The sequence below is a fragment of the Lissotriton helveticus genome, chromosome 1_1, assembly GCF_964261635.1.
Source record: "Lissotriton helveticus chromosome 1_1, aLisHel1.1, whole genome shotgun sequence".
Lineage (NCBI taxonomy): Eukaryota > Metazoa > Chordata > Amphibia > Caudata > Salamandridae > Lissotriton > Lissotriton helveticus.
Window position 1 is genome coordinate 996,826,417 of NC_136057.1, and position 27,673 is coordinate 996,854,089.

The window sequence follows — 27,673 nt, forward strand, 5'->3', positions numbered from 1 at the left end:
GTCTTTTCTGATAATTTCGGAACATTTATGACACAGAAGGCTTTTTACTGTTGTGCTTAGATTATAGTAGTAAACACAACACAATTCTGTATGTTTATTCTGTGCAGCCTTGAGAAAGTCGCAGGACTACCACCTGTAGCGACGAAACGTGTTGGCTTTTGTTTGCTGTTTGGAGAAAAAACGAATAAACAAAGACAAGAATTTGTTTGAAAATTGAAACTGTTGATTTACATTTTTTCTTTTTACCATATATGCTCATCTGTTTTGAAAGAAAAGGGAAACCGTGTGTTAAGAATCCACGTGTGCTTGGGAATTTAAAGTTGTAATAAGGTTGAGGTTGTTGGGATCTAAAAGGTGGGGTGAAAAGAATGAATTTGTTTTTTTTCTTTTGCTTTTATAGATGTAATGGAGCAGCCTTCTGAACTATATTGGTCATACTGCTATTGTAGAGGTGCATCAGGTCTTGAACCGATGGTTGGTCCATCCGAGACGCCCAAGAGGTCTGGTATAGACCCCCCCAGTTTTGTTCTGTTTACAAGGCAGTAATCACTCACCCACGTTTTTTTCCTTTTCGTTAGACCTTCAATTTTAGTTTCTTGTGCAGAGATTTGAAAAATAATTTGATGGTGTTCTGATCAGTCTGTTGGCCTGATGTCTAGCATGTTTACTGATTCTGATCATGCTTGAATCATGCTGAGGTCCTGGATTAGGTTACTGAGTGCAGCCACAGTAGGGTTTTTGTCATTGTTCCAGTGCAGGTTGAAATCTCCTAATAATAATGTTGCCTGTTCACTGTCTTCATGGCCCATGACCAGCAAGCAAGGGCAATTACAGGTGTACGAAAGGGCAATAAAGGAGTATCAAATCTTCCTCCTAACTACTCCTATTTAACATCCATGCTGGTATGGTGAGTGGAGTAGAGGAGACACAGAACTACTTTTGACCTACTCAAAGAACTGAGCCTATATACTCCGATTTAAAAAAAAAAGTTTCTAAATCATTGTGTTAGTGTTAAATCAGTGTTAAATCATATTTTTTCTTTGTTTCTCAGATACAGCAAACCAACAGTAAAAGTGGAATCTAAAGGAGGCGGACACTGATGCCATTGGATAAGGCCTGAATAATGATGCAGTTATATACGTGGATTCTAATTCTGGCAGCCATTTTGGTGCATCAAAATGCGCGGGCTCAACCTGAAGGTACTGTTTGCACGTGCCCGGGTGGGAGGGTGGGGGAGGGGGTTCAGGATCTGACGATAGGTTAAAAAACACAAGACCTGATCTAGCATTGGAAATGTCTTTCTTTTGCTCTAGTCTAACCCAGATAGGTTGCAGTTGTCACCCTGCGTCCAGGCACAAAATACGACAACGTATGTTAAAAGCAGATGGAGTGCAGTGCCTTGAAGAAGACCCAGGCTACATGTGGTACTCCGAAGCCCGTGCAGCACGATATAGCATGCTGTGACACAAAACTATTTTTTTCTTGCGTCTTTACAATAATCGCTTATTTGATGACCACCGGCGCAGTAAATGGATATTTACTCAGCTCCTGTGTGCATTTCATCGTAACCTCCAGGTTGCACTCATCGTTGTCATTGAGATTCTTATGGTGGTTAGTGCATAAATGTAAATGTCCAGTATTTGTAAAGCGCAAACAATTACCCGAAGGTGTCAAGGTGCTGGGGGCCATCGGGAAGATTAAGCGAGCTATTGCCCAGAGTCACAGGATGCTGGGCAGACCCCTGCCGCCAGAGCCGGGGATCGAACTGTGATCCCCAGCTTCCAGGGTCAGTCGCCCTGGCCGCTGCGCCACACCTCTTCCACATATACTGCAACTACTGTACAGGGGCCTTCCTGTGGCAGGTACCACTTCCGGTATGGTAGCGGATGGAAGTTACCTGCCCTCTTGCATATATGTGATTGGCGCATTGTTTCACAACACAATACAATAGCCCGTGTTGTTAGTCTGCTTTATGTAAGATCTGCTTTACCCTGCAAGTGACCTTCCATTCCCCTTGAGATTTCAGGAAGGTGAAGTGCCTAAATATATGTCTCATGGGCAGGGCACAAGTTCCAATCCAATCGCTCCATGGCAGATCTTGATGAAATTAGTGTGTTTTCATTCTTGCGCAATTAATTCACTCTTACAAGGTCAACACAATGGGTATTTTGGATGGAGTGAAAATAGCAGTTGTTTATGAAATTGGGAGATTGGATTCATGAGCCTTGCAACATTTAGTATTCTGCATTGAATATTAATTCAAATGAAAATAAACCATATTGCTTCGCCCCTACAGAAACTACCGGGAGTTCTGCAAACACTTGTGTTGTGCTCTCTTTCTCTTACTCAAAGCTACTGAAATGGATTACATAGACTTTTAGTAGCTAACATCCACAAAGCTCTCCCTCTCACAATAACAATATTTAAACATTGTGTGCCTTTGTTCCTCCAGCCACCTGATCAAAAATAAAACTAATTGAACACTTTGTCCCAGCCACCTGATCAAAAATAAAACGAATGGAACACTTTGTCTCAGGTCAGACAGCAGGAGAACAAAGCTTTACCCCTTCATTGGTTTCTTACTGAATAAACTGGCCACTCATTTTTTTTGTCAAATATATTTTTATTGCAGGAAAGAAATGTGAGCACATTATTGGCACCTAATAGAGAACACGAGTCATTAAAATATTGAAATCAACGAGTCTATACACGGCCATTCAGCCCACAACCCGGGGGTCGGGCGGCGTGTGCCAGTAGGTCATGGGTAACATCTCTCCGTTCAAAATAAACTGGCCACTCATAGCGCACATACTCCTGTGTTCTATGCCGAGGCCAGATATACGCACACCGACAGTGAGTACTCACCCTGTCTCTCAGGCCTCAGGCCTCAGACCTGACTAACCAGCCAGAGGATGCACGGCGTAGATGTGTCCAGACATACACAATCTTTGGATATAGCCCTACACTTGGTGCTACCTGCACTCACGTGCTCATAGCTCCTATCTCTCTGCCTCCAGGCTCTGCACTTCAGCCCCCAGAAACTCCAAGGTTATGGTTAAAACTAAGTTGGTGGAGACTTTACAGCATCCATATATGGTGTATATTTCCAAGCCAACCCTCTGAACAAAGATAACACTTTTGATGTAGCGTTTCGCAATGCACCAACATAAGCCAAAAAAGCTATCATAGCACGCAATGATACATATACTAAAATGTTCATGATTAGAAATGTGGAAAGATCTTATACTCCGACACGTGAGTCCAGTAATATGAAGTGTTTCGATTGTGTAATCAGCTCCTGGCAAGAAGCCATATGTGATCCTGAAAGCTAGATAACTAAAAATGTGCCCACCTAATGCATGGCTCTCATTGTTCATACATGCCCCTCCCATCATGATCAATTTGTCGTGGCACAACTATCACATTCCATACCCAGGCTCGGGAGGATTGACCCATCAGATGTATGTGAGGTGGTGACTCCCAGGTGTGGTGAGCAGACATTGCCCTGAGAATAAACTGCTGATTTGATTGGTTGCTCAGTAATGATGCTGGGAGACCATGCAAAGCAGAGTATAAGGCAGTGCAGGTTGAGGAAGACGGGAGTGATATGTTTCATGAAGTATGAGAAGACGCTTATATTTAAGGATTTTCCAGTTGGTACTCACAAGTATGCATGCTCTAGATCTCTGAGTATTATACATTAATGCCCACAAAAGGCTTCTTGCTGGTGTACATTGTCAGGGGAGGGTGGACATCAACTATTTGAACAACACTGCATCCTATTTGTACAGATGGTTCTAGTCGAACCAGGCGCTTTGCACCGTGCTCGGTTTGACTGCTCAGGAACCCCTGCAATGAATGGGACCGCGGGGTGTCCCTTCCAAGCAGATATGACTGCTGGAATCACAGTAGTAAATGCCATCTCAATTGCCCTCATTTCATTGATAGTAGAAAGATGAAGCGGTCGGTCAATCTTGTACGAAACACAACCTTGTAACCTGCCAGTGATTGGCAGGTCTCTGCGGGAAATGTCATTTACAACGCGGTGTTTACACCGCACGACCTTTTCCACGCAGCTATTACAACGCAAGTCGTTACTACGACTTGCGCTGGATGGCGCTGTGGGATAAGGAATGTTGTAATTTTATATTCCAACACCTTCCCTACTGTTACGGGGACTGGTGTTGGAATATAAAATTAAAAAATTCCTAAATCCGCGCCCTCCATCGCAAGTCGTTGTAACGACTTGCGTTGTAAAATCTGCGATGTCAAGTTCCGCGATCTAAAAGATCGCGTTGTACTGACATACATCCGGTCTCTGCAGCTGGTGTTCAGGTCACTCAAAGTTGAATCAGGCAGTGTATTCATGGCTTTTCCATTTGGAGCAGGAAGAAAGAGATAGGTAGGGCTTTATAACAGAAAATGAGAAATGCTTCCATCAATAGACGTGAAACATACCACATATTGCTTCTATCCCTTTTGAACTCACTAATCCCTGATCTGATCCTTACTATTAATAAGGAAGCTGTTATATCCCTCTAGGTTTAAAGATCGTATGCTGAAAAGCCTCCTCTTTCCCTGGAACAGTAGAACAGTCCTATTTCCTGGAGAGCGGATGCCCTTGGGCTAGCTCTGATTGGCAGATGGAATGCTGACATCACTTGCAGTCTTTTCATTGCTCCTCTTCATTGGGCCTGATCCAGCATGCCGATGATGAGCGAGCCGCTGAGCAGCCACATGCACGTGTTCCTTCTGCTCGAGTGCGGCTCCTGTGAGTGCTGCTGACTCAGGCTGAACGCAGAACTCCATTTTAATATGGTCATAGTTCAGGCATGGAGGAGCCTCCTCTACCTGAAAGGCAAAACAACCACTCGCAAGACGAGAAGGACCTGTACAACTAGGAGTAGGAATGTTGGACACAACAGAGGCAGAACTTTCTCCCTAGGATATAGTCTGTAGTAACTCTTGCTCAAGGGCTTTCTCAAGGATTAGCTGGCTTTCTTCAAAAAGTCTGCCCATTTCCTTTCTCACAGGCTTTCACATATTGATCCATACTGCCACTCCCATTATGCAACACTGGTCACAAGAACGTTGCTGCATGGGACTGCCTCCACAATAGGTCTAAGCTGATCTTCAGTGCGATAGGGATCGTGGACAACGGGGAGGGGCTGTGTTTCCCAACCAAACCCGTTTTTCCCCAACCAACACTCCTTCTGCTCTTAATTTTTCTAACTAAACTAGCTCTCACTGACTTTTGACTTATGAAGTTGTCTAATATTTCGTGCTATGGTTAAGGTAACGTATCTGTCTTCTGTTTACTAAATTTGGATCTAACTGTTGATATTTTCATTAACTATTAATTCCAAGTGGCATTGCTTTTTAGGTCGAGCCTGGACAGCGCATGCGCTGCTCTGCGAGGCATGCTGTATTGGAGTATGTACTTGAAGTCCCGCCCATATTTGTCATTGGCTTGTATCATTGTCCTTTCTAAATGCTGACTTCTGATTCGTTAATCGGCTTGTTAGTTCCTCCTTACTACCGCCTTGTTTTCAGTTGTAACCTCCCATGAAGACTGGCCCTATTACTTCTCTTGTTACACGGTATGTCTTATTAACAACCTCTGAGCACTATTTTCTGTAAGGATTTTCTCCTACTGCAGGAACAACATGCTTTCCTGCAATGGCGCAGATTTGCTTGCACCTTTTCATCCACCTTATTTTTTTTTATTTTGGCAGCGTGGCGCTCTGTAACTGTGGTGTCCGCACACTTTGATTTTCCTTGCAACTTTCTCCTTTTATTTTGCGTTATTTATGTATTGAATTTTTACAAGCACAGCGTGCTATAAGAAAAGCACCAGGCCCTTCTGTACTTATTTTTGGCAGGGCTGCAGCTTGCTCCTCATTGTCGTCCCGCTCCTGGGCACAGTGCTTGATTTGCTGACTTTGCCAGTGATCCAGCGGAGCTATCTAACAACCTTTAATACTCATTTCACTTAACCCAGGAGCAATTTAATTTTTACTCATCGGTGGGGCCCATAGCACCGCAAGTCTCACACACACACACACACACACACACACCATTACTTCTGAATCAGTGACAAAGAAGGCGAGCCGCTGGCTAGCGGGGTACCTAAGTTTTATACTTTATACATTTATATACATTTTAAATAGCTTTGATTTATGCTAACCTGTTACCTGGAAATCACTACATCAAGGTACTCCACTATACGGTCAATGGATCATCTAGTAGAAGTTAGTTGATGGAGACTAAGACCCGCTTAATCATAGCAATCTTTATAATTTTAGCAATTCTATTCTGTCATGACATTTCATAACATTAAAACCAGACTCAAGTTTAAAATTTAAATTGAATTTATCTACTTCATTTAAGAAAAATACTTTTAAAGATTTATTTAGACAAGCCGAAATAAAGCAATTTATTTAGTACATATGAAAGAAAATGAAAGTTTAGAAAATATTTTACTAGTCTGTTACATGAAAATAACAGAATCGCCCGGGTTCCCAAATCTGTCTCTCTATTCTCCTCAATGCCTCCCTTCCAAAACAAAAACTCTGCATTCGATCATTCTTCTTTACTCCATCAAAAGTTAAAGTCCAAAAATGTTCCAAGTCTCTAGCCCCATAAAATAGTTCAAACCGACAGCATGTCGTGGTGCAAAATAAAATCCGTGGAGCAAGCTTTTTTCACCCTTCCGAACAAGCTCTTTTATACCCTTTTTCTCTAACTATCTAACTTAAAATTGAAACTTTTATGGTCCACAGTTCATTCTGATTGGTCCATTAGAGGGGTGGTGATGATCGCCTCATTCAATCCTCGTCTAAACCAGTTTTCCATTTAGCAAAGTCATCTCAAACTTTCCCATGCCATTCATCTCCGATTTATGCTTGTCATTCTCCTTTTGTTACAGAACTTGTTATTTTTCTCTATTACTGTTCCGTTCACATGGTTTCAGATGCAGGCATCCTTTGGCACACATCCGTGCCCTAGGCCAAGCTGACCTTGACATCACTCGCTTCGCGTACCGGCCATTCCATTTACTCTGCTTTCACCAGTACGCATGCGTGGAGGCCTTTTCTTTCAAACTGATGTCAACGCTTCAGTCACCAGCCATTTTTCAACAGATAGGCCACATAGGCCTCAATGAGAACTAATGTGAAAACAAACAGAAAATTAGATTTTGAATTATAGCCCTTCTGTTTACCACCCACCATACTAATATTCACGGTTAATTGTTACATCGCTTAAGCAACATAAATAGCTTTTCTGTTTAATTACCAAGTGCATTTTCTTTTCTCTTGCCACAACATATAATAACACTATCAAAAGCATAAAAACACATGCTTATTTGCTAAAAAATATATTATTTTTATAGCACTATATTAATATGACTCGTTCACAATTGTTAGTATATAATTTTTTTGCAAATAGCCATTAGCTTCCCACGTGTAGTGTAAAAAATATTTAAGTGCATTTTGTTGATTAGTTTTCATGCAGCAAACTATTATTTTCGTTATAGTTATGAGAGCTTGACTTTGCAAGGGGTACACAAAAAATTTCGTCTCTCCTCTGCTCCATCACCAGTGCTTGTTAGTAAATGCAGTTTTCTGACCCACCAGGCTGTTTCGCTGATCCACTGTCCTTACCACTGTTGCTGTCACTCGGCACCTGAATTACATTTCCGGAACTACGTATGAGGCATACGCGGAAGACCTTGGCTGCCACACTTCATACAGGGCTCGAAAATGATCAGACATGTGAGTTATGTGATCCAGGGAGAGGGCCGCAATGACGCTACTGAGTGCCCTTGTGTGAGAGAGCCCGGCACTGCCTGCCTCATACTTGGAGTAGACTCACCACCAACGGACCGGAGAGCGTTCCAAACCTGGAGAGTGGATGAAAGAGTTCAACCCTTCCCAACCTCTCCCATGCAGGAAGAAGAAGAGGTTCAGCCGGGAGAGCACCAATCAGCGAGGCTACGGGGAGGAGAAGAAGACCTCACCCCGGAATAGGTCTCATTGGAGCTGGAGGTCAAGAGGCAGAACCAAGAAGCACCGGAGGACGCCGAAGAAGAAGGCCCTCTTGGGACGCAGATGAATGGAAGTGCTGAACGTGATGGAGATCCTAAGACCGAAGGGTAGTCGATTGAGGAGTGGTGCAAGGACTAGTGGGTCCCTCCAGGAGAAGCGTGAAAGCAGCCGCTGATAGTTGCTGCATGGGCGGGGAATGACCAGGGACATTCCTAATAACACAAGCATTAGAAATGCAATCGGGCTCGGATTTATTTGAGTTTGAGCTAATGGCATTGTAAATGCCAATGTCTTTTTGCCATGTGTTATGGAGTGTGTGCATGTGGTGTGTAGTGGAAGTATCTTGGTTGAATTGTAATTTTACCAATGGTGGCATGCTGTGCTTTATATGAATATGTTTAAAAGTAAAGTGTACCATACTGCGATTGCTTGGTGGAAAAGTGCACTGCCGGCTGGAGGTGTGTGTGCCTGGTGGAAGGGTGCACTGACGGCTGGTGGGTGTGTGCTTGGTAAAAGCGTGCACAGATGGATGATGGTTGTTGGTGTTTGTGCATGGTGAAAGCATTCATTGACGGCTGGGGGTGTGTTGTTGTGTGTGTTGTTTTCTGTGTGCTGGTGAGTGTGTGGTGGTGAGTCTGTGGGGGTGAGCCTGGGGAGTGAGTGTGGTGGTGAGTGTGTTGTGTTGAGTGGTGACAAGTGTGTGGTGTTGAGAGACTGAGGTGTGTGGTTTGTGTGTGCGTTATGTGTGTGTGGTGTATGTGTGTGTGGTGTTTTCTGCACACTCACACACTGCCCCTACACATTCACACACTGCTCACCCGCACACTCCCAATGTCACCCTGCATAGTCACACACTGTTTACCCTGCACACTCATTCTGCACACTCACACAATGTGCACCCTGACACACTGTCTCTGCAGTCACTCTGCACTCACTGTCACTCTGCACTCACTGTCACTCTGCACTCACTGTCACTCTGCACTCACTGTCACTCATTGTCACTCTGCACTCACTGTCACTCTGCACTCACTGTCACTCTGCACTCACTGTCACTCTGCTGTCACTCTGCAATCACTGTCACTCTGCACTCATTGTCACTCTGCACTCACTGTCACTCTGCACTCACTGTCACTCTGCACTCACTGTCACTCTGCACTCTGCACTCACTCTGCACTCACTGTCACTCTGCACTCACTCTGCACTCACTCTACAGTCACTCTGCCCTCACTGTCACTCTGCACTCACTGTCACTCTGCTGTCACTCTGCAATCACTGTCACTCTGCACTCATTGTCACTCTGCACTCACTGTCACTCTGCACTCACTGTCACTCTGCACTCACTGTCACTCTGCACTCACTCTGCACTCACTCTACAGTCACTCTGCACTCACTGTCACTCTGCACTCACTGTCACTCTGCACTCACTGTCACTCTGCACTCTACAGTCACTCTGCACTCTACAGTCACTCTGCACTCACTGTCACTCTGCACTCACTGTCACTCTGCACTCACTGTCACTCTGCACTCACTCTGCACTCACTCTGCACTCACTGTCACTCTGCACTCACTCTGCACTCACTCTACAGTCACTCTGCCCTCACTGTCACTCTGCACTCACTGTCACTCTGCACTCACTGTCACTCTGCACTCACTGTCACTCTGCACTCACTGTCACTATGCTGTCACTCTGCACTCACTGTCACTCTGCACTCACTGTCACTCTGCTGTCACTCTGCACTCACTGTCACTCTGCACTCACTGTCACTCTGCACTCACTGTCACTCTGCTGTCACTCTGCACTCACTGTCACTCTGCACTCACTGTAACTCTGCACTCACTGTCACTCTGCACTCACTGTCACTCTACAGTCACTCTGCCCTCACTGTCACTCTGCCCTCACTGTCACTCTGCCCTCACTGTCACTCTGCACTCACTGTCACTCTGCACTCACTGTCACTCTGCACTCACTGTCACTCTGCACTCACTGTCACTCTGCACTCACTGTCACTCTGCACTCACTGTCACTCTGCTGTCACTCTGCACTCACTGTCACTCTGCACTCACTGTCACTCTGCTGTCACTCTGCACTCACTGTCACTCTGCACTCACTGTCACTCACTGTCACTCTGCACTCACTCTGCACTCACTCTACAGTCACTCTGCACTCACTGTCACTCTGCACTCACTGTCACTCTGCTGTCACTCTGCACTCACTGTCACTCGCTGTCACTCTGCACTCGCTGTCACTCTGCACTCGCTGTCACTCTGCACTCGCTGTCACTCTGCACTCACTGTCACTCTGCACTCACTGTCACTCTGCACTCACTCTGCACTCACTCTGCACTCACTCTGCACTCACTGTCACTCTGCACTCACTGTCACTCTGCACTCACTGTCACTCTGCACTCAGTCTGCACTCACTGTCACTCTGCACTCAGTCTGCACTCACTGTCACTCTGCACTCAGTCTGCACTCACTGCCACTCGGCACTCTCAATCTGCACTCTCAAACTGCACTCTCCACTCTCAATCTGCACTCTGCACTCTCAAACTGCACTCTCAAACTGCAATCTGCACTCTGCACTCTGATTCTGCACTCTCAATCTGCACTATCAATCTGCACTCTCAAGTCTCATACTGCACTCTCAAACTGCACTCTCAAACTGCACTCTCAACTCTCATACTGCACTCTCAAACTACACTCTCAAACTGCACTCTCAAACTGCACTCTCAAACTGCACTCTCAAACTGCACTCTCAAACTGCACTCTCAAACTGCACTCTCCACTCTCAAACTGCACTCTGCACTCTCAAACTGCACTCTCAAACTGCAATCTGCACTCTGCACTCTGATTCTGCACTCTCAATCTGCACTCTCAATCTGCACTCTCAAGTCTCATACTGCACTCTCAAACTGCACTCTCAAACTGCACTCTCAATCTGCACTCTCAAACTGCACTCTCAAACCTCACTCTCAAACTGCACTCTCAAACTGCACTCTCAATCTGCACTCTCCACTCTCAAACTGCACTCTGCACTCTCAAACTGCACTCTCAAACTGCACTCTCAACTCTCATACTGCACTCTCAAACTACACTCTCAAACTGCACTCTCACACTGCACTCTCAATCTGCACTCTCAAACTGCACTCTCCACTCTCAATCTGCACTCTGCACTCTCAAACTGCACTCTGATTCTGCACTCTGATTCTGCACTCTGCACTGCCCGTAGTCCCAACACACGCAGGCGGCTATGCCCGAAAACAAATGGAAGCGCACTAGCTGGTAAAACAGTCCTGAGGGTTAATGCTCCTGCTGCTGAGGTATGGGTGTAGCCTGCAGGTCTCAGGGAAGAATCCAATGGACAAACCTAGGTGAGCGACTGTACATTCTCTAAGCTCCGTGTTTAATTTGCAGATCACACCCTCGTATCCGGGTAAGATAGCTCAGTTGGTTAATGTTGCTGCAATCTTTGTATATTCACGAGGCAACAGGGTTGAACGCTGGTCGAGTACATCAGTGAGTTAATGGTTCTTCAGCCAGTGTCTCCTTCTGCCCATGGTTACGAGGAGCCAAAGCAGGGGCCAGGCCCACCCAAATGTGAACTTTGGCCCACCCAATCACGGCAGAAGAGGCCACGGAGAAGGCACCTGTTAAGTGCTCCATCAATCTCAACGTCAGCATGTCGAAATGTTGTTTTCACCGTCTTTAAAATTGAAAATGGGTTTTGGGGTTAGAGGTGAGAGAGGAAACAAGTTAACAGGGACAGCCAAGCTCAGGCTCTGGCTTGGCTCTTAGAGCCATGCACAATCCGAGCCCTGAAAATGTTTGCTATGTAAAACATATAACAAACATCATGTCATTTGTTATTTATGGTGTAGTTTTCTCAACTATTGGGTGAAACCTGACGATTTTATATCTCTGCAACTGTAATGTTAATTGTGCTTATATAGAGCTTCATGCCTCTGACGCGTCGCCAAAGCGCTTTACCGAACGGGTACCATCTGTGAGGAAGTGCTTGATCGCAATAATTTGCAGAGGTCTTGTGGGAAGAGTTTAGTGTCACTAATGAGTGACTGACCAGAGTGGCCCTCTTATTCTGTCTGTTCAGTAGTGGAGAGAAGAGAGTGAGTGATAGCGGACACATGGTTTAACATTAGTTGGTTTCTAACACACACACGCCCGCTTGTAAGTATGTTAAGTTGCATGTGGCTGCTTTGAAACGGGCATCTTTTACCCAATTCGAAGCGCTCCATGGTGCATCTAGCCAGCTCCTAGGCACTCTTTATTGCATCTGTCCTGTTTCGCCGATACAGATGAGGGAGGGGGCCTGTCTCAGCGCCGGATGAGTGAGGCTAATGAAGCCCTTTCCCGGCCTGGCATGCAGCAGCTGCGCGCTGAGCGCTGCTGAATGGTGAACGCGCCCGGCCATCTGGATTCACTTACGGAGGCACCCTGACAGCTCCTAATTATAATTAATGTACTTCTTTGCGCGCACACGAACGAAAAATGCCCAACATGGCGGACGGAAACTACATTTACCCTATCACTTCAAGCCTATTAAAACGACACCACAACGAAGACGAATCACTGGCCAGATGACAGAACACACTAAGGAATGTGTGGAATTTGTCTCGCCAAAGCCCTAGGAGATACTTTTTTTTTCTCTTCTTTAACATTAGGATCTCGAAACTCCTCCCACTTACGTGGGCGGAGGCCTCGCCCTAAAAAATCAGGAAGGAAGAGAGGTGGTAGTGCATACTCCTGCGGGACCCGGGGGAACACAGTTGGGGGAAGAGGAAGCGAGTAATGGAAGGAAGACTGCGGGAGGAGGGGAGAAGTCAGGCAGACTTAGGCACCTGAGCACAGCAGTACACGCCTGAGCAGAAACATGCTGAAGTACACAGCTTAGTACAAATAGGCCCATTATTGAAACTAGAGCACAATAGGGCACAGTAACCTAATACTTGACATAAGTTGCCTCTCTGGTTGGGCTCAGTCAGAACAGCGCACCCTTGAATCCCAGAAACAGAGGGCAGGGTCTAGGAAGCCCGACAGGATTACTTAAGGAAGAGGTTTTTATTTCTACTTTTCATTCTCTCATATTTTGTGTTGTATGACCTTGTCTGGCACTGTGTGGGAGAGTTGCCTACTGCTATTTGTGCTGCCTACTATTCCACTGTGCGAGTGAAAGGTAGAAGACCACCCCCTTACAAGACCAAACCCCCTCCTTCAATGCTACCCACCAATCACCCCTCTTTCCAGAGTGTTTGAAGTTTACTCGTGACACCTTTTTGGGTGTGTTGAAGGGCGCTATCATAGACCGAAATAAATCAGCGGCGGTACTCACCGTCCTTCTGTCTTCTTCTCCCGAGCATCCTGGGGTTCTCCGCCTGGAAGACCTGTAAAAGAGACGAATGAAGGAAGAGTGAAATAGCTGAAGAATTCCAGAACCCAGAAATCCTGTATTAACTCTGATCAGTGAATAAAAGGCAAAAGTGTGGAACACTAAAAGCCTCCTAGTTTCTGTTTCCACCCATCCCTCCCACAGTCCTTTACATGCCTTATTCGGGGCAGTAAAATATCTCCCTGCGGTGAGTTCCTGCAACCCACTGTTTAAAATTCAAACCCTGGCAGTAATATCATGACTTTTTCATCCTTTGAAGGTTGGTAAAATGAGTACTATTAACTGTGATAGTATCACTTTTTATTTAAAAGTTTAAAGGCAGTTTTGGCTCGATTGGTTCGTAATACATTAGCTGACTAAAGCCATGCTTATTTGCGGCGTGACTATCAGTTATAGACCGGAACTTTAACATCTGGTAGATTTGTTATACATAAATTGCAATAATGTTTGATCTTCGTAAATTATCACCAGTAAGTACATCCTTGATGTCGTTACTAATAATGTAAATACATTTGTTTCAATTAAAAAGCTCTAAGTTGAAATGTATTCAGTCTGATCCCCAGATTAAGCATGGGCGGATTTTGCGAATTGGCAATCCGCGAACTTGCGTATTTACGGATTCGCAATCCGCAAAATCCACGAACTCTCACGAATTTTCGGATTTTTTTTTCAAGGGTTTCTGCCAGTTCGCGAGGGTTGTGTACCAGTTCGCAATTGCGAACTTACTTGTCGGCTCGCAACGGCCGCGACTATGTTGTTTCTACGTCTGGTTCATCATCACAGGTTCACAGCACCCTCTGTTTCACCACTGCCACCCTCTGGTTGGTTTATCACTGTAGATTATGGGGGTGAAAAAAAGCAAGCACACCTGCCCTGCTTCAACTGACATGAATTAATTTGGGGTTGATTAATGTGTCACTGAATTTAAACTTCCAGTCTGGCTGGCACCTGCTTCCTTATCTGTAATTTGCTTTCTGTTGCAGTGCAATTTTTTTTCACAGGACCTTTGTGGCCTGCTTGTAGCTATTCTCTGAGCCTGCTGTGAGGGTCAGAGCAGGGTCATAGAATAGTTGCAAGTAGGCAACTGAACTCTGAAGGGGCCCCTCAGGAAGCACTACAGGGAATGGTTACTAATGATAAGATTGAACTTTTGCACCTGCTGAGTGCTTTCAGTTTTGTCTGTAATTGCTTTCTGTTGCAGTGTAATTTTTTAACAGGACCTTTGTTGTATACTTGTAGCTATTCTCTGAGCCTGCTGGGAGGGTCAGAGCAGGGTCATAGAATAGTTGCAAGTAGGCAAATTAACTCTGAAGGGGCCCCTCAGGAAGCACTACAGTGAATGGTTACTAATGATAAGATTGAACATTTGCACCTGCTGAGTGCTTTCAGTTTTGCAAAAATCCAAATATCCAGCAGCATCCACAAAAAGTAATCCTTCCAGGTCAAGATCCAAATCAAAGTGACCAGCACATGAAGAAAGCACTGGGAGGAGCCTGCTGGACAGGAACAGGAAGTTGGAGACTGTGGGGCACTTCCTTCCTCCCACCCCCCCCCCAAAATGGACTCCTTGCAAAGAAAAAGTGCAGGCAAATGTCAACCTGAGGAGTTATTCTGATAAAAATCATAATTTTCAAGGTTTATGCTGCCTGCTGGTGGATTTCTTGTGCGAAATTGCAAATTTTGCAATCTCGCAATTGCGAGATTGTCGCTGCCCGCCGCATCTACGTGTTCGCAAGTGTTTACTCCCGCGAAATTGTATAGTATTCTAGTTGGCAAGTGCGACCAAGCAAAAAATCCGCTTCGCACGGATTTTACGAATTTTCGGCAAGTTCGCGGATTGCGAATTTGCCGAAAATCCGCGAGCGGAACGGATTTTACACCCATGCTTACCCCAGATTTACTCAACCCTACACTGCTGCTTCGGTGTTGTAAAGAAGCGCAAATGGTGTTCTGTTAAGTGATGTTCCTTCTGAACGCTGGTCTTGTTGCTATTTGCCGCTTCGCGCAATAACCACTCCATGCTGTTTGTTAGCGTAAAAGGCCATTTTATGAGGACAGGGTAGACAAAAACAATTTAAACCAAACATCAATAACAAAAAACAAATCTCCAACTCAAATCTTTCATCCATCTGCCATTCACCCACTCCAGTTACTCTCTCCCAATTCACTCCGCAACCGTTATCCTTCTTCCATTCGCTTCCTCAGTTATCTTTCAACCTCCTCCAGCATCTCCAACCATTGCACTCTTTCATGCCGCACCCCCATCATGCACCTGAATCCCCCTCCAAGGAGGGGTGAGTATGCCTGTCATAGACACCCCACCCCTCCAAAGTACTGCTCGCCTCACACTCAACCCATCCTAAACTTGCATGCTTATACCGGGTACACACCCCTTCCCACTCCTGAAACATGTAGGGTGGGAGGGAGGTCAAAACTAAACTCGACGCTTCCCTAATGGCGCTGAGGGCAGGAAAAGGCAACTTCCTCTCCTGCCCTCTATAAACCCTATCTCTGACCCCACCCCTAAACCCACCCCTTGAACCCCATACCCCCTAACTACACCCTGTCCTTCGGTCTCGCGTGAATACCCCGGGGGAAGACTGGTCTGCCGACCTTGCTTCCCCCGGGGCCGCATCGCACAATAACCACTCCACGCTGTATGTTAGCGTAAAAGGCCATTTTATTAGGACAGGGTTGACAACACACTTTAAACCAAACATCAATAACATATACCAATCCCCAACTCAAATCTATCATCCATCCGCCATTCACCCACTCCAGTTACTCTCTCCCAATTCACTCCGCAACCTATTCCCTTCTTCCATTCGCTTCCTCAGTTATCTTTCAACTTCCTCCAGCATCTCCAGCCATCGCACTCTTGCATGCCGCACCCCCATCATGCACCTGCATCCCCCTCCCCGGAGGGGTGAGTATGCCAGTCATAGACTCCCCACCCCTCCAAAGTACTGCCAACCAGGGAACCCCTGAAGGGCGGTTACCTGCCCCACCTTTCTTCAGTGCACCTTTCGCTCTCAAACCCGGCTGCACCAAATAGACTCATTCCACAGGTGACAAATGACATCCCTCATCTATATCATGTAGTATGCGTTACCCATGTGCGAAAGGTGCACTCCATCATCTCGAAAAAGCAGTGGCTCCTCGAGCCTCAATCCCGCATGAGCAATCACTTTAATACCTTTGTTCCCACGAAAAACTCTCACTGCGTGATTCAATTTGCGCCTTGCTTTCTAAACTGCAGCGGGCTTCAGTGCCACTCACCAAGTCCTTCGCGGCACAAACTCAGTCCAAACAATACAGGCGCCTGCCAGATTGCTCCTCATGGCTTCAAGATGCCGTTGCATCAAATGTAGCAAAAACACGTGGGATTGTTTGATGATGTCATTCTCCCCCAGGTGGATAACCTACATGTCCGGGCAGCCTCTCTGAGACACCTTTCTCGTCAGCCAGGGCAACAATGCTCCCCAGCGCATCCTGCTCTTACCGCACCATTGTACCTCATGGTGGCTGCTTCGCAGGCCCAGGCTATGACCATACACCTGCCTGTCCGCATATTTCGATGCCCAGTGCAAGACGAGTGTCCGACAATCCAGGTAAACGTCTTGGCTCCTGGACCCCTGATGCAACCTAGGAAGAAAACAAAATTAATACCAGTGCCAAACCCCCACTGCACCTCCCTCACCTCTTACAGCCTACCCCGACTCACACCTGACTCATTTGCGCACATAGCGTGATCACCATTGCCCAATGTTCCTGATCTTGTACCAGGACCAACCCAAATGCGCTGCCACCGTCGCCGCGCCGATACGAAAAGAATGCGTCCCATACCTGGCAGGGTCCATGCCCAAGCGCCTCACAGCCATTCACAACACCGCCAGCAACCGAAAAGCTGTCACCCGCTTCTTGGAAGCATGACAAAAAATGTCCCCTGTTACCTGCTGCCTTCTGTGACAAAAGTCACCCCACTCTCGCACAGGGCATGCTTCCACACATCCGCTTTCGCTTCGCCACACTCACTTGCCCCTTCCTACCTGGTCTGTTTTAGAACGACCCAACCAAATCCCCAGACACGCACCATTCAAATGCACATCCTCAGACGCCCTACCAGCCTTGCCCCCACCAATTCGGAAACCCGGAAAGCCCCGAAGAACATCCAAATCATACACAAACGAAATACTGCCACCTCATACTCATCATAACAACAATGCAACAACTCGGCAAACAGGTCCAGCAACAAGTCAAAAGTAATTGCCTCCCCCCTCCCTCACCCCGCTCATGCTCCCAACCATTTAACACCCTACTCAACAATGTATTTTTTGCAGGATCAAAACCCATGTATAACGTGCTGTAAAAAGAAATCCCCGCCAATTTTCCCGCAATCGTAGGTTGAGACAACCCTTTATCAATGCAATCCAAAACAAAGTGAATGACTCCCTGTTCACATTCTTGACTGGGCCAGCGCCATGTCTCACTGGTCCATCCCAGAAACGTGCCGAATTCAGATCACGCCAACCTGTAAGAGCGCCTTGTAGAGTCAGCTATGGATTTCTCGACCAGGCCCACTACTCTCACTCCCCCAGGCCCAGATACCGTCCAGCACCTTGGTCTTGCAAGCCTCCGCTCCCGGCGCCGGACGTTTGAACCACTGCCACTGCGAATGAGACAACGCATCTGCAATGTCATTGCTTGCACCTGGGACATGTTGCGTGCGAAATAGAACATTAAAACACAGGCATTGCAGCATAAAACCTTGCAGCAAATGTAACACGCGCAGATCTTGCGCCTTCTCATTGTTCACCAAGTCCACTACTGTCCTGTTGTCAACATGGAACAATATTAACCTGTTCTGGAACTCCAGGCCCCACACCTCTAGCGCAAACAGCAGTGGGAAGATTTCTAAGAACGCAATACTCCTGCCTTGTTTCAACCAATGCTTGGGCCACTGATCTGCACACCACCTCCCATTCCAGAAGATCCCAAAACCGGAAGCCCCTGCGGCGTCAGAGAAAATCTTCACCTGCCAAACCATTTTGTCATCCACAAACTCCAGCGACACAACATTGAAATCAGACAAGAAACTGTCACACGCGAAGGTCCGCCCTGACTCCCATCGAGATCCTGCCTCTGTGATGAGAGAGCACCGCACCCGACATGGCCATGCCAAGACATCTACAGAAAGTCCTCCCGGCCCGCACCACCTGGCACACAAAATTCAGTAACCCCAGGAGTCTCTGCACTGACTGCAGATCAATCTTCTTCTCCCCAATCACTTGCAGCAGAAACACCTGCATCTCCGTCACCTTCTGTTCAGGTAAGCGGGCCATCCAATCAACCAAATCCAATTCAATGTCTAGAAATGTCAGACAGCAGCTGGGCCAAGCTGTTTTCTCTGGGGCTAAGGGAACCCCGAAATCTCATGCTAGGACTTGAAACTGCCCAAGCGCCCTCTCGCATTCAACAGACTGTGCCATCCCGACGAACGGAAAGTCTTCCAAGTAGTGTGACACCTCATGATGACAAAACTTAAGCTCAGTCTCCTGAATAATGCGGCACAGATCCCAAATCTTTTCTTCTAGGGACTTGCCTGCCCACCTAGACCCGGGGGCCCCTGAGCTCAGGTCACCTGACTTTTACCCCTGGGAAGGGCCGGGAGCACTGCTGCCTGTTGACTCTAGAGGGCGTGGCGTTGAGACCGCCTGCCAGGGTCCTTGCCCCCTACCACCCATGGGGACCGGCACCCTCCCAGCCCCAGCAGAAAGATCCACAGGTAGGACATCCCAGTCCCCCTCCTCCCCTCCCACAGACTCACTGCCAGACAGGATCAGCGTGAAACCTCCTCCTCCTCCCCCTCCCCACTCTCTACTCCTAGGTCCCAAAGAGTGTCCCCCTGTGCTTGGCCATCCATCTCCACTGCCTTGGCCGCGCTGAGAGTGCTCCCTGAGGGCTCTCCCCTGGTCCTTGCTGAGGCCCTACCGCTCTCCCTCCCATTTCAACCGTCCCTGCTGTCATGAGAGGGGAGGAGTCCTACACTACAGTGCCCAGGGGGAGGCTCTTACGACATCCCCCACGCTTCGCCGGCTCCGTCATATGCAGACCACGGCCCAGACGTACCTTTCTTGGGCAGGGGTGGCTCTTCCTGACATGCCACCACAGCCGCGGCAACTCCTGCAGAGTCGGACTGAGGCCCGACATACGCCTGGTCCGAAACTCCGTGCCGCAGGAGATACGATCTCCTGGCCCGGCCCAACACCTGCAGGGCCGCACGACCTGCCGCCGCGTCAGGCTCCGCCAACACGGGTGAGCGTGCTCCGGCCTCCAGGCACAACGGAACTGTTTTAAGGTGGGGGTAGGGGGGTCGTTGGGATTGCCTCACAAGGGTGCTATGTGGCAACAGCTACGTGCAGCCAGGTCCCCGAATGCACCGACAACAAAATCCGGCCCTAATCGACCGATCATGCCTAATTGATGCAAATCCCTGCTCTAGCCTGACTGGTACGCAGTCTAAATATCGAGTTTGTAATATCAACCTACAGAAATATCGAGTCTGAAACATGGCAGGTAAAGAATATCGAGGTCAAGAATATCGTTGGACAGAATATCGACCCTAAGGTAAGTAATATCGAATTTTTTTATATTGATGTAAGTAATATCGAAGTCAGTAATATTGATACCAAATATATCGATGTTACTAATTTCGATGTTATTAATATCGATATTTGTATTATTGTTATGTATTTTATTATGTATTTAATATGTATGTGTTACATGTTTTTTGTTAAGTATTTTACTTGTTTTAAATGATATGTGTACTATTTCTATATATTATTAATGTTGTTTTTAAGTCAATTTTATGTTTTAGTACTGGAGCGGGTTGTGGGTTTATAGGGGAATAGGGTGGGAAGTAATTTAAATATATTAAATTAATTATAATTTTTTAGAAATTACAAATTAACTTTAATTAATTTTTGCGTTTAAGTTTTGTAGCGGGTAGTGGGTTTACAGGGGAATTGGGCGGGAAGTATTTTAATTGTAATTAAGTAATGATTTATTTTAATTTATTGGTATTGATAATTAATTCATTTGTAATTAATTATTAATTGGCAATTAATTATTTTAATTGGCAATTTATTTTTTAAATTGGTAATTAATGTTTGTAATTGGTAATGTTTGTAATTGGTAATTAATGTTTGTAATTGGTAATTAATTTTTTTAATTGGTAATTAATTTTTTTATTTGGTAATTAATGTTTGTAGTTGGAAATTAATGTTTGCAATTGGTAATTAATTTTTTTAATTGGTAATTAATTGTTTTAATTGGTAAGTAATGTTTTTTTAATTGGTAAGTAATGTTTTTGTAATTGGAAATTATTTAATAATTGGTAATTAATGTTTTATGAAAAGTATTTTTGGGTATAAAAACGAAGTTTATTGTTTAAAGTTTTTAAATTGCTAATCAATTTTTTATAGTAAATATGTTTTTTGTTTTTAAAAATATTTTATTGTTCAATATCTATTATTTGGTAACTAATATTAATTAATACATATTTATTGGTATTTATTGTTAATTTATTATTCAATTGTAATTATGTTTTTAATATTTATTAATGGGTATTTGTAAATTATGTTGAGTTATTTAAAATGTAAATTATTAATTATTTTAAATACAAACATTATTTATGAGTATGCTATATTTAATTTCTATGCTACCCAACGCTTTCCCTACTGTTGCACTCTCTGGAGTGGGAATAGTAATTTTGACCCCTACGCTATTCAACGTTTTCCCTACTGTTGCACTCTCTGGAGTTGGAATAGTAATCTTTACCCACCCGCTATCCAATGCTTTCCCTACTGTTGCACTCACTGGAGTGGGAATAGTAATTTTTACCCCTACGCTATCCAACGCTTTCCCTACTGTTGCACTCACTGGAGTGGGAATAGTATTTTTTTACCCACCCGCTATCCAACGCTTTCCCTATTGTTGCACTCTCTGGAGTGGGAATAGTAATTTTTACCCACCCGCTATCCAACGCTTTCCCTACTGTTGCACTCTCTGGAGTGGGAATATTAATTTTTACCCCTATGTTATCAAACGCTTTGCCTACTGTTGCATTCTCTGGAGTGGGAATAGTAATTTTTACCCCTACGCTATCCAACACTTTCCCTACTGTTGCACTCACTGGAGTGGAAATAGTCATTTTTACCTTCCCGCCATCCAACGCTTTCCCTACTATTGCACTCTTTGGAGTGGGAATATTAATTTTTAGCCCTACACTATCCAACGCTTTCCCTACTGTTGCACTCACTGGAGTGGGAATAGTAATTTTTACCCTTCCGCTATCCAACGTTTTCTCTACTGTTGCACCCTCTGGAGCAGGAATAGTAATTTTTACCCCTACGCTATCAAATGCTTTCCCTACTGTTGCACTCTCTGGAGTGGGAATAGTAATTTACACCTCTACACTATCCAAAGCTTTACCTACTGTTTCACTCTCTGGAGTTGGAATAGTAATTTTTACCCCTACGCCATCGAACACTTTCCCTACTGTTGCACTCTTTGGAGTGGGAATAGTAATTTTTACCCCTACGCTATCCAACGTTCCCCTACTTTTGCACTCACTGGAGTGGAAACAGTAATTTTTACCCACCCGCTATCCAAAGCTTTCCCTACTGTTGCACTCTCTGGAGTGGGAATAGTAATTTTTACCACTACGCTATCCAACGCTTTCCCTACTGTTTCATTCTCTGGAGTTGGAATAGTAATTTTTACCCCTACGCTATTCAACGCTTTTCCTACTGTCACATTTTCTGGAGTGGGAATAGTAATTTTACGTTCTACGCTATCCAATGTTTTCATTACTGTAGTTTCTTTCGCACTTTAAATAGTAGTTTTATTTATTTATCTATTTAATATTTTTTGTATTATTTTAGATAATGTAATATTTAATCAATTTTAAATATTTTGAAAGTATATATATTTTTTTTATTTTTTAAAATAATTATTTACTTTTTATTTATGCTATTATTTTGTGTGTAGATATATTTGTAATTTATAGTATTTATAAATCATTTATAATTAATTAAAATAATTATTAAAAGTTAATATTAAGTATATATAATATATTTTATGTATATGTTTAATTAATGTTTTATTATCATATATGTATTATTTATTCATTTTAAACATTATTAAATATTTTTAACTATGTTTATTTTATTCATTAGTATTATTTACTTTATTTTACACATTTATTTTTAACAGAAAAAAAACCAATATTTTTAATTACGATATTTTCAGCATCGATATTTTGGTTTCGATATTTTTGTACTTAGCTTGTTGTAGATAGGATGTTGATATACTTGCCTTCGATATTCCAGCCTCGATGTTTCTGTAGGTCGATATTCTGTAACTCGATATTCTGTCAGTGATTCAGCCTGACTAATTCCTTCAAAACTAAACTCAACCCTTCCCTAATGGCGCTGAGGGCAGGAAGAGGCTGGAACTTCCTCTCCTGCCCTCTATAAACCCTATCTCTGACCCCACCCCTAAACCCACCCCCTGACCCCCTAACTACACCCTGTCCTTCGGTCTCGCGTGAATACCCCGGTGGAAGAGGGGTCTGCCGACCTTGCTTCCCTCGGGGGCCGCATTCTGCAAGCACCTCAGCTGGCCACTTCGTGTCCTAGGCCTCCTGAGCATATGGGGGGCCAGCCTAACATCAATCCCCCCAGCCCCCTCACCCTCTCCCCCCAGGGGTGCCAGAGAAACAAGAGCACCTCAGGAGGCTATCAGCGTGGAGAGCAGCAGCCTGCATTTTATGTTTACAAAGTGTGTGATGCAGGCTGGGAGAGTGGGCATTTATTTTTCATATGGCGGGTAAAATATGGGATATAGATGTTGATTAGTGGCAGGTGAAAAGGTTTTCTGATGAGTAATCAGGTGAAACCTGGTTCTTATATTAGCTGCATTTCGAAATTGAGATGATCACTTAGTTACGCTCCACTGATGAAGGACTTGAAAGTAGATGGATTTCTTGCCTGAACACAGAAACCAGTTGGTTCACGGAAAAAAACTCAGGCTGACATTGGATCTTAAGATACAGATAGCAAATTCCTTGTCTAATGTAACTGGTGCGTATGTAAACGCTCCCAGACCTTCGGGTCGAGTTCGCGCTATGAAGAACAACAAAGAAAAAAAAAGGGGGTAGCAAGCAGGGAGACCATATTATCCCTCTACGATCTCTTGATGAAGTTCTCTAATCCCAATTGTTTCAAGACAATGCACTTTGAAAATTCTTAGACTAACCAAAACAATCCCTAGAAGATGGTATGGTTTAATGAAGGATGCAAGAGATTGAAATTAGATCTACATGGCGTGCTCCAAAGAGAATCCACCAAACAGGACATAAGGGCTGCAAGATCAAGCTACTAGTCGCTAATCAAGAACAAGCATTTGCAATGCAATAGGTCTTGCATTTGCGAGAGTTTGAGCTATTTGGCATTGTAAATGACAATGCCTTTTATTTATGTGTTTTGAAAACCTGCAAGCGGTGCGTAAACACTCACTTTGTACTTATAGTCGCTGCTTACGGGAAGCCCTAAGTGTGGCAGGGTATGCTCAGACGTGAGTCCCTTGTTCACTTGGCCACTGGATTCAAGATAGCCTGGCTGATGAGGATTATGAATCCGAAACCGGTCCCAGGATGTTTGTTTCCGGTCCAGGGAAGACATGGCTTGGCAGTTCGGGCTGGACTGTTCCCACGAGGCACAGGGTCAGACTGATTTGCATATAGCCATGTCTGAACTGGGGTGGCTGAGTGAACTAAAGAATGGTGATGGATTAAACCCAGATCAGTTGACTGGGGGTGAGTGTTTGATTTGTTCAAACGCTCCGTCCATCATCCCCTTTTGTATCGCTTTGTTCACCCTAAGTGTGGCAGGGTATGCTCAGACGTGAGTCCCTTGTTCACTTGGCCACTGGATTCAAGATAGCCTGGCTGATGAGGATTATGAATCCGAAACCGGTCCCAGGATGCTTGTTTCCGGTCCAGGGAAGACATGGCTTGGCAGTTCGGGCTGGACTGTTCCCACGAGGCACAGGGTCAGACTGATTTGCATATAGCCATGTCTGAACTGGGGTGGCTGAGTGAACTAAAGAATGGTGATGGATTAAACCCAGATCAGTTGACTGGGGTGAGTGTTTGATTTGTTCAAACGCTCCGTCCATCATCCCCTTTTGTATCGCATTGTTCGCCCTAAGTGTGGCAGGGTATGCTCAGACGTGAGTCCCTTGTTCACTTGGCCACTGGATTCAAGATAGCCTGGCTGATGAGGATTATGAATCCGAAACTGGTCCCAGGATGCTTGTTTCCGGTCCAGGGAAGACATGGCTTGGCAGTTCGGGCTGGACTGTTCCCACGAGGCACAGGGTCAGACTGATTTGCATATAGCCATGTCTGAACTGGGGTGGCTGAGTGAACTAAAGAATGGTGATGGATTAAACCCAGATCAGTTGACTGGGGGTGAGTGTTTGATTTGTTCAAACGCTCCGTCCATCATCCCCTTTTGTATCGCTTTGTTCGCCCTAAGTGTGGCAGGGTATGCTCAGACGTGAGTCCCTTGTTCACTTGGCCACTGGATTCAAGATAGCCTGGCTGATGAGGATTATGAATCCGAAACCGGTCCCAGGATGCTTGTTTCCAGTCCAGGGAAGACATGGCTTGGCAGTTTGGGCTGGACTGTTCCCACGAGGCACAGGGTCAGACTGATTTGCATATAGCCATGTCTGAACTGGGGTGGCTGAGTGAACTAAAGAATGGTGATGGATTAAACCCAGATCAGTTGACTGGGGGTGAGTGTTTGATTTGTTCAAACGCTCCGTCCATCATCCCCTTTTGTATCGCTTTGTTCGCCCTAAGTGTGGCAGGGTATGCTCAGACGTGAGTCCCTTGTTCACTTGGACACTGGATTCAAGATAGCCTGGCTGATGAGGATTATGAATCCGAAACCGGTCCCAGGATGCTTGTTTCCGGTCCAGGGAAGACATGGCTTGGCAGTTCGGGCTGGACTGTTCCCACGAGGCACAGGGTCAGACTGATTTGCATATAGCCATGTCTGAACTGGGGTGGCTGAGTGAACTAAAGAATGGTGATGGATTAAACCCAGATCAGTTGACTGGGGGTGAGTGTTTGATTTGTTCAAACGCTCCGTCCATCATCCCCTTTTGTATCGCTTTGTTCGCCCTAAGTGTGGCAGGGTATGCTCAGACGTGAGTCCCTTGTTCACTTGGACACTGGATTCAAGATAGCCTGGCTGATGAGGATTATGAATCCGAAGCCGGTCCCAGGATGCTTGTTTCCGGTCCAGGGAAGACATGGCTTGGCAGTTCGGGCTGGACTGTTCCCACGAGGCACAGGGTCAGACTGATTTGCATATAGCCATGTCTGAACTGGGGTGGCTGAGTGAACTAAAGAATGGTGATGGATTAAATAAATCCAGATCAGTTGACTGGGGGTGAGTGTTTGATTTGTTCAAACGCTCCGTCCATCATCCCCTTTTGTATCGCTTACGGGAAGCAAGGCTGGCAGTAACTGCACCTCTTTACTGCCAGCCTTGCTTCTCATAAGCAAGGACTATAAGAACAAAGTGCATGTTTACGCACCACTTACAGGTTTTCAAAACACATAAATAAAAGGTATTGTCATTCACAATGCCAATAGCTCAAACTCTTGCAAATGTGAGACCTGTTGCATTCCAAATGCTTGTCATTTATAAGTACAGTTCACAAACATTTACAACCTCCCTCAAATATTCAGAAATTTGGCTGATAGGTCAGTGAAAATATGCCTTCTTTAAGCCCATTCATATAGTCAATATTCAATTAGTATTTTGTGCTTAGGCACATCAAAGGTTGGATAAGCATGTCTGTTATTAATTTATTGTCTGACCCTATGTACAATCTTCGTGGGGATGAACCAGCATTTTACAGTGGCTGAGCAATTGGCACTGATGTTTGGAGAGAGGGACTTTTTGCAGAGAATCAACTTGATGTCTCATTTGGTAGTTGTGAAGTGGGTCATGTGAGGAAAATCCCAATGAAAGCTAGGCAACAAAGAGAAATAATAGAAAAGATTACTGTGCTGACAGCCACACAACACCCTTATTTTAATGTTTCCATTTTTAGCGTATATGTTTAACTGTGAGTAACCAGAAGGTGACGACTGACCTTGATTTCCAAAGGGATTAACACAAAATTGAGTTGCCATGTAACCCTGGAGCCCAAAGACAGGCATTTGGGGGGGAGGAAGGTACTCTGATGAAACTTTATACTTCTTATGTACTTTATTCTAATCTGAGAACGGTTTCCAAATATTACAGGAGAGTGTCTGTAATGATGTGAGAGATGGCACCTCAGGATGTTTTGGGCACAGGAAATGGTTCTGTGTAGTGTAGTTTTAATCAAAGAATGCTTTGTTGCTAAGCAACAAAAGATGGCACTTTAAAGATTGCTTTCACCCTAGCCTCAGAAGGAGTGAGACCAGTTGCTTAACCAAGTGCTCTCAGAAGTAAACTTTGGCTGTCACTAGGCACTAAATAAAAGCCAGTTGCAGGTCCAGTACAGCAGGGAAGCTACACAGTTGTGTGGAGGCCTTTGGAGCCTTCTGTGTTCCAGTTGCTCAGAACAGGTCAGTCAGCTGATCCTTGGAGTCACTTCAGCCTGGGATGAAGGACGCAGGTCCAGTCTTTCTGGATATCAGGACAGGCCTCAACCAGCAGGGCAGTCCTTCTTCTGTAGTATCCACAGGCACAGGGGTGTACTGAAGAGTGGGTCTGAGGGTCCCCTTTTTATACCTTGTGCCCCCTTTTAAGTGGGAGGAGTTTCTGGAGTGTGTACCTTAATAAAGTGTCTGGAATTTCCTGCCACCCTGCCCTGGTCCTAATCTGATTGGGGCACAGTAGGCTAGTGGGAAGTTCTTTGTGTGTAAGCTGGGCGAAGGTCTTTGAAGTGACCCTTTCCATTGGGATACTGTCTGGGAGGAATTCACAAAGGACATCTGCCACCTATACCCAGTTATGTGACTCAAGAACAGGCTGCAGGCACCAAACGGCTAGCACAAGAAAATGCCACCTTTCTAAAAGTACCCTTATTAAAAGTTGTGACTTAAAATCCAACTTTAAAATTACAGAGGGTTTTAAATTCCAATTCC

The 27,673-nt window shown here is 45.2% G+C and overlaps 1 protein-coding gene across 1 annotated transcript in view; it reads left to right on the forward strand.

The window, feature by feature from the left end:
• Positions 1-1,075: 1,075 nt before the first annotated feature.
• The window catches only part of LOC144763327 (uncharacterized), a 1,153,250-nt gene continuing 1,126,652 nt past the window's right edge, over positions 1,076-27,673 (forward strand). The window contains exon 1 of the mRNA XM_078648815.1: positions 1,076-1,199. Coding sequence (XP_078504941.1) covers positions 1,124-1,199 — 76 coding nt within the window. The 5' untranslated portion in view covers positions 1,076-1,123. The remainder of the gene's footprint in view (positions 1,200-27,673) is intronic.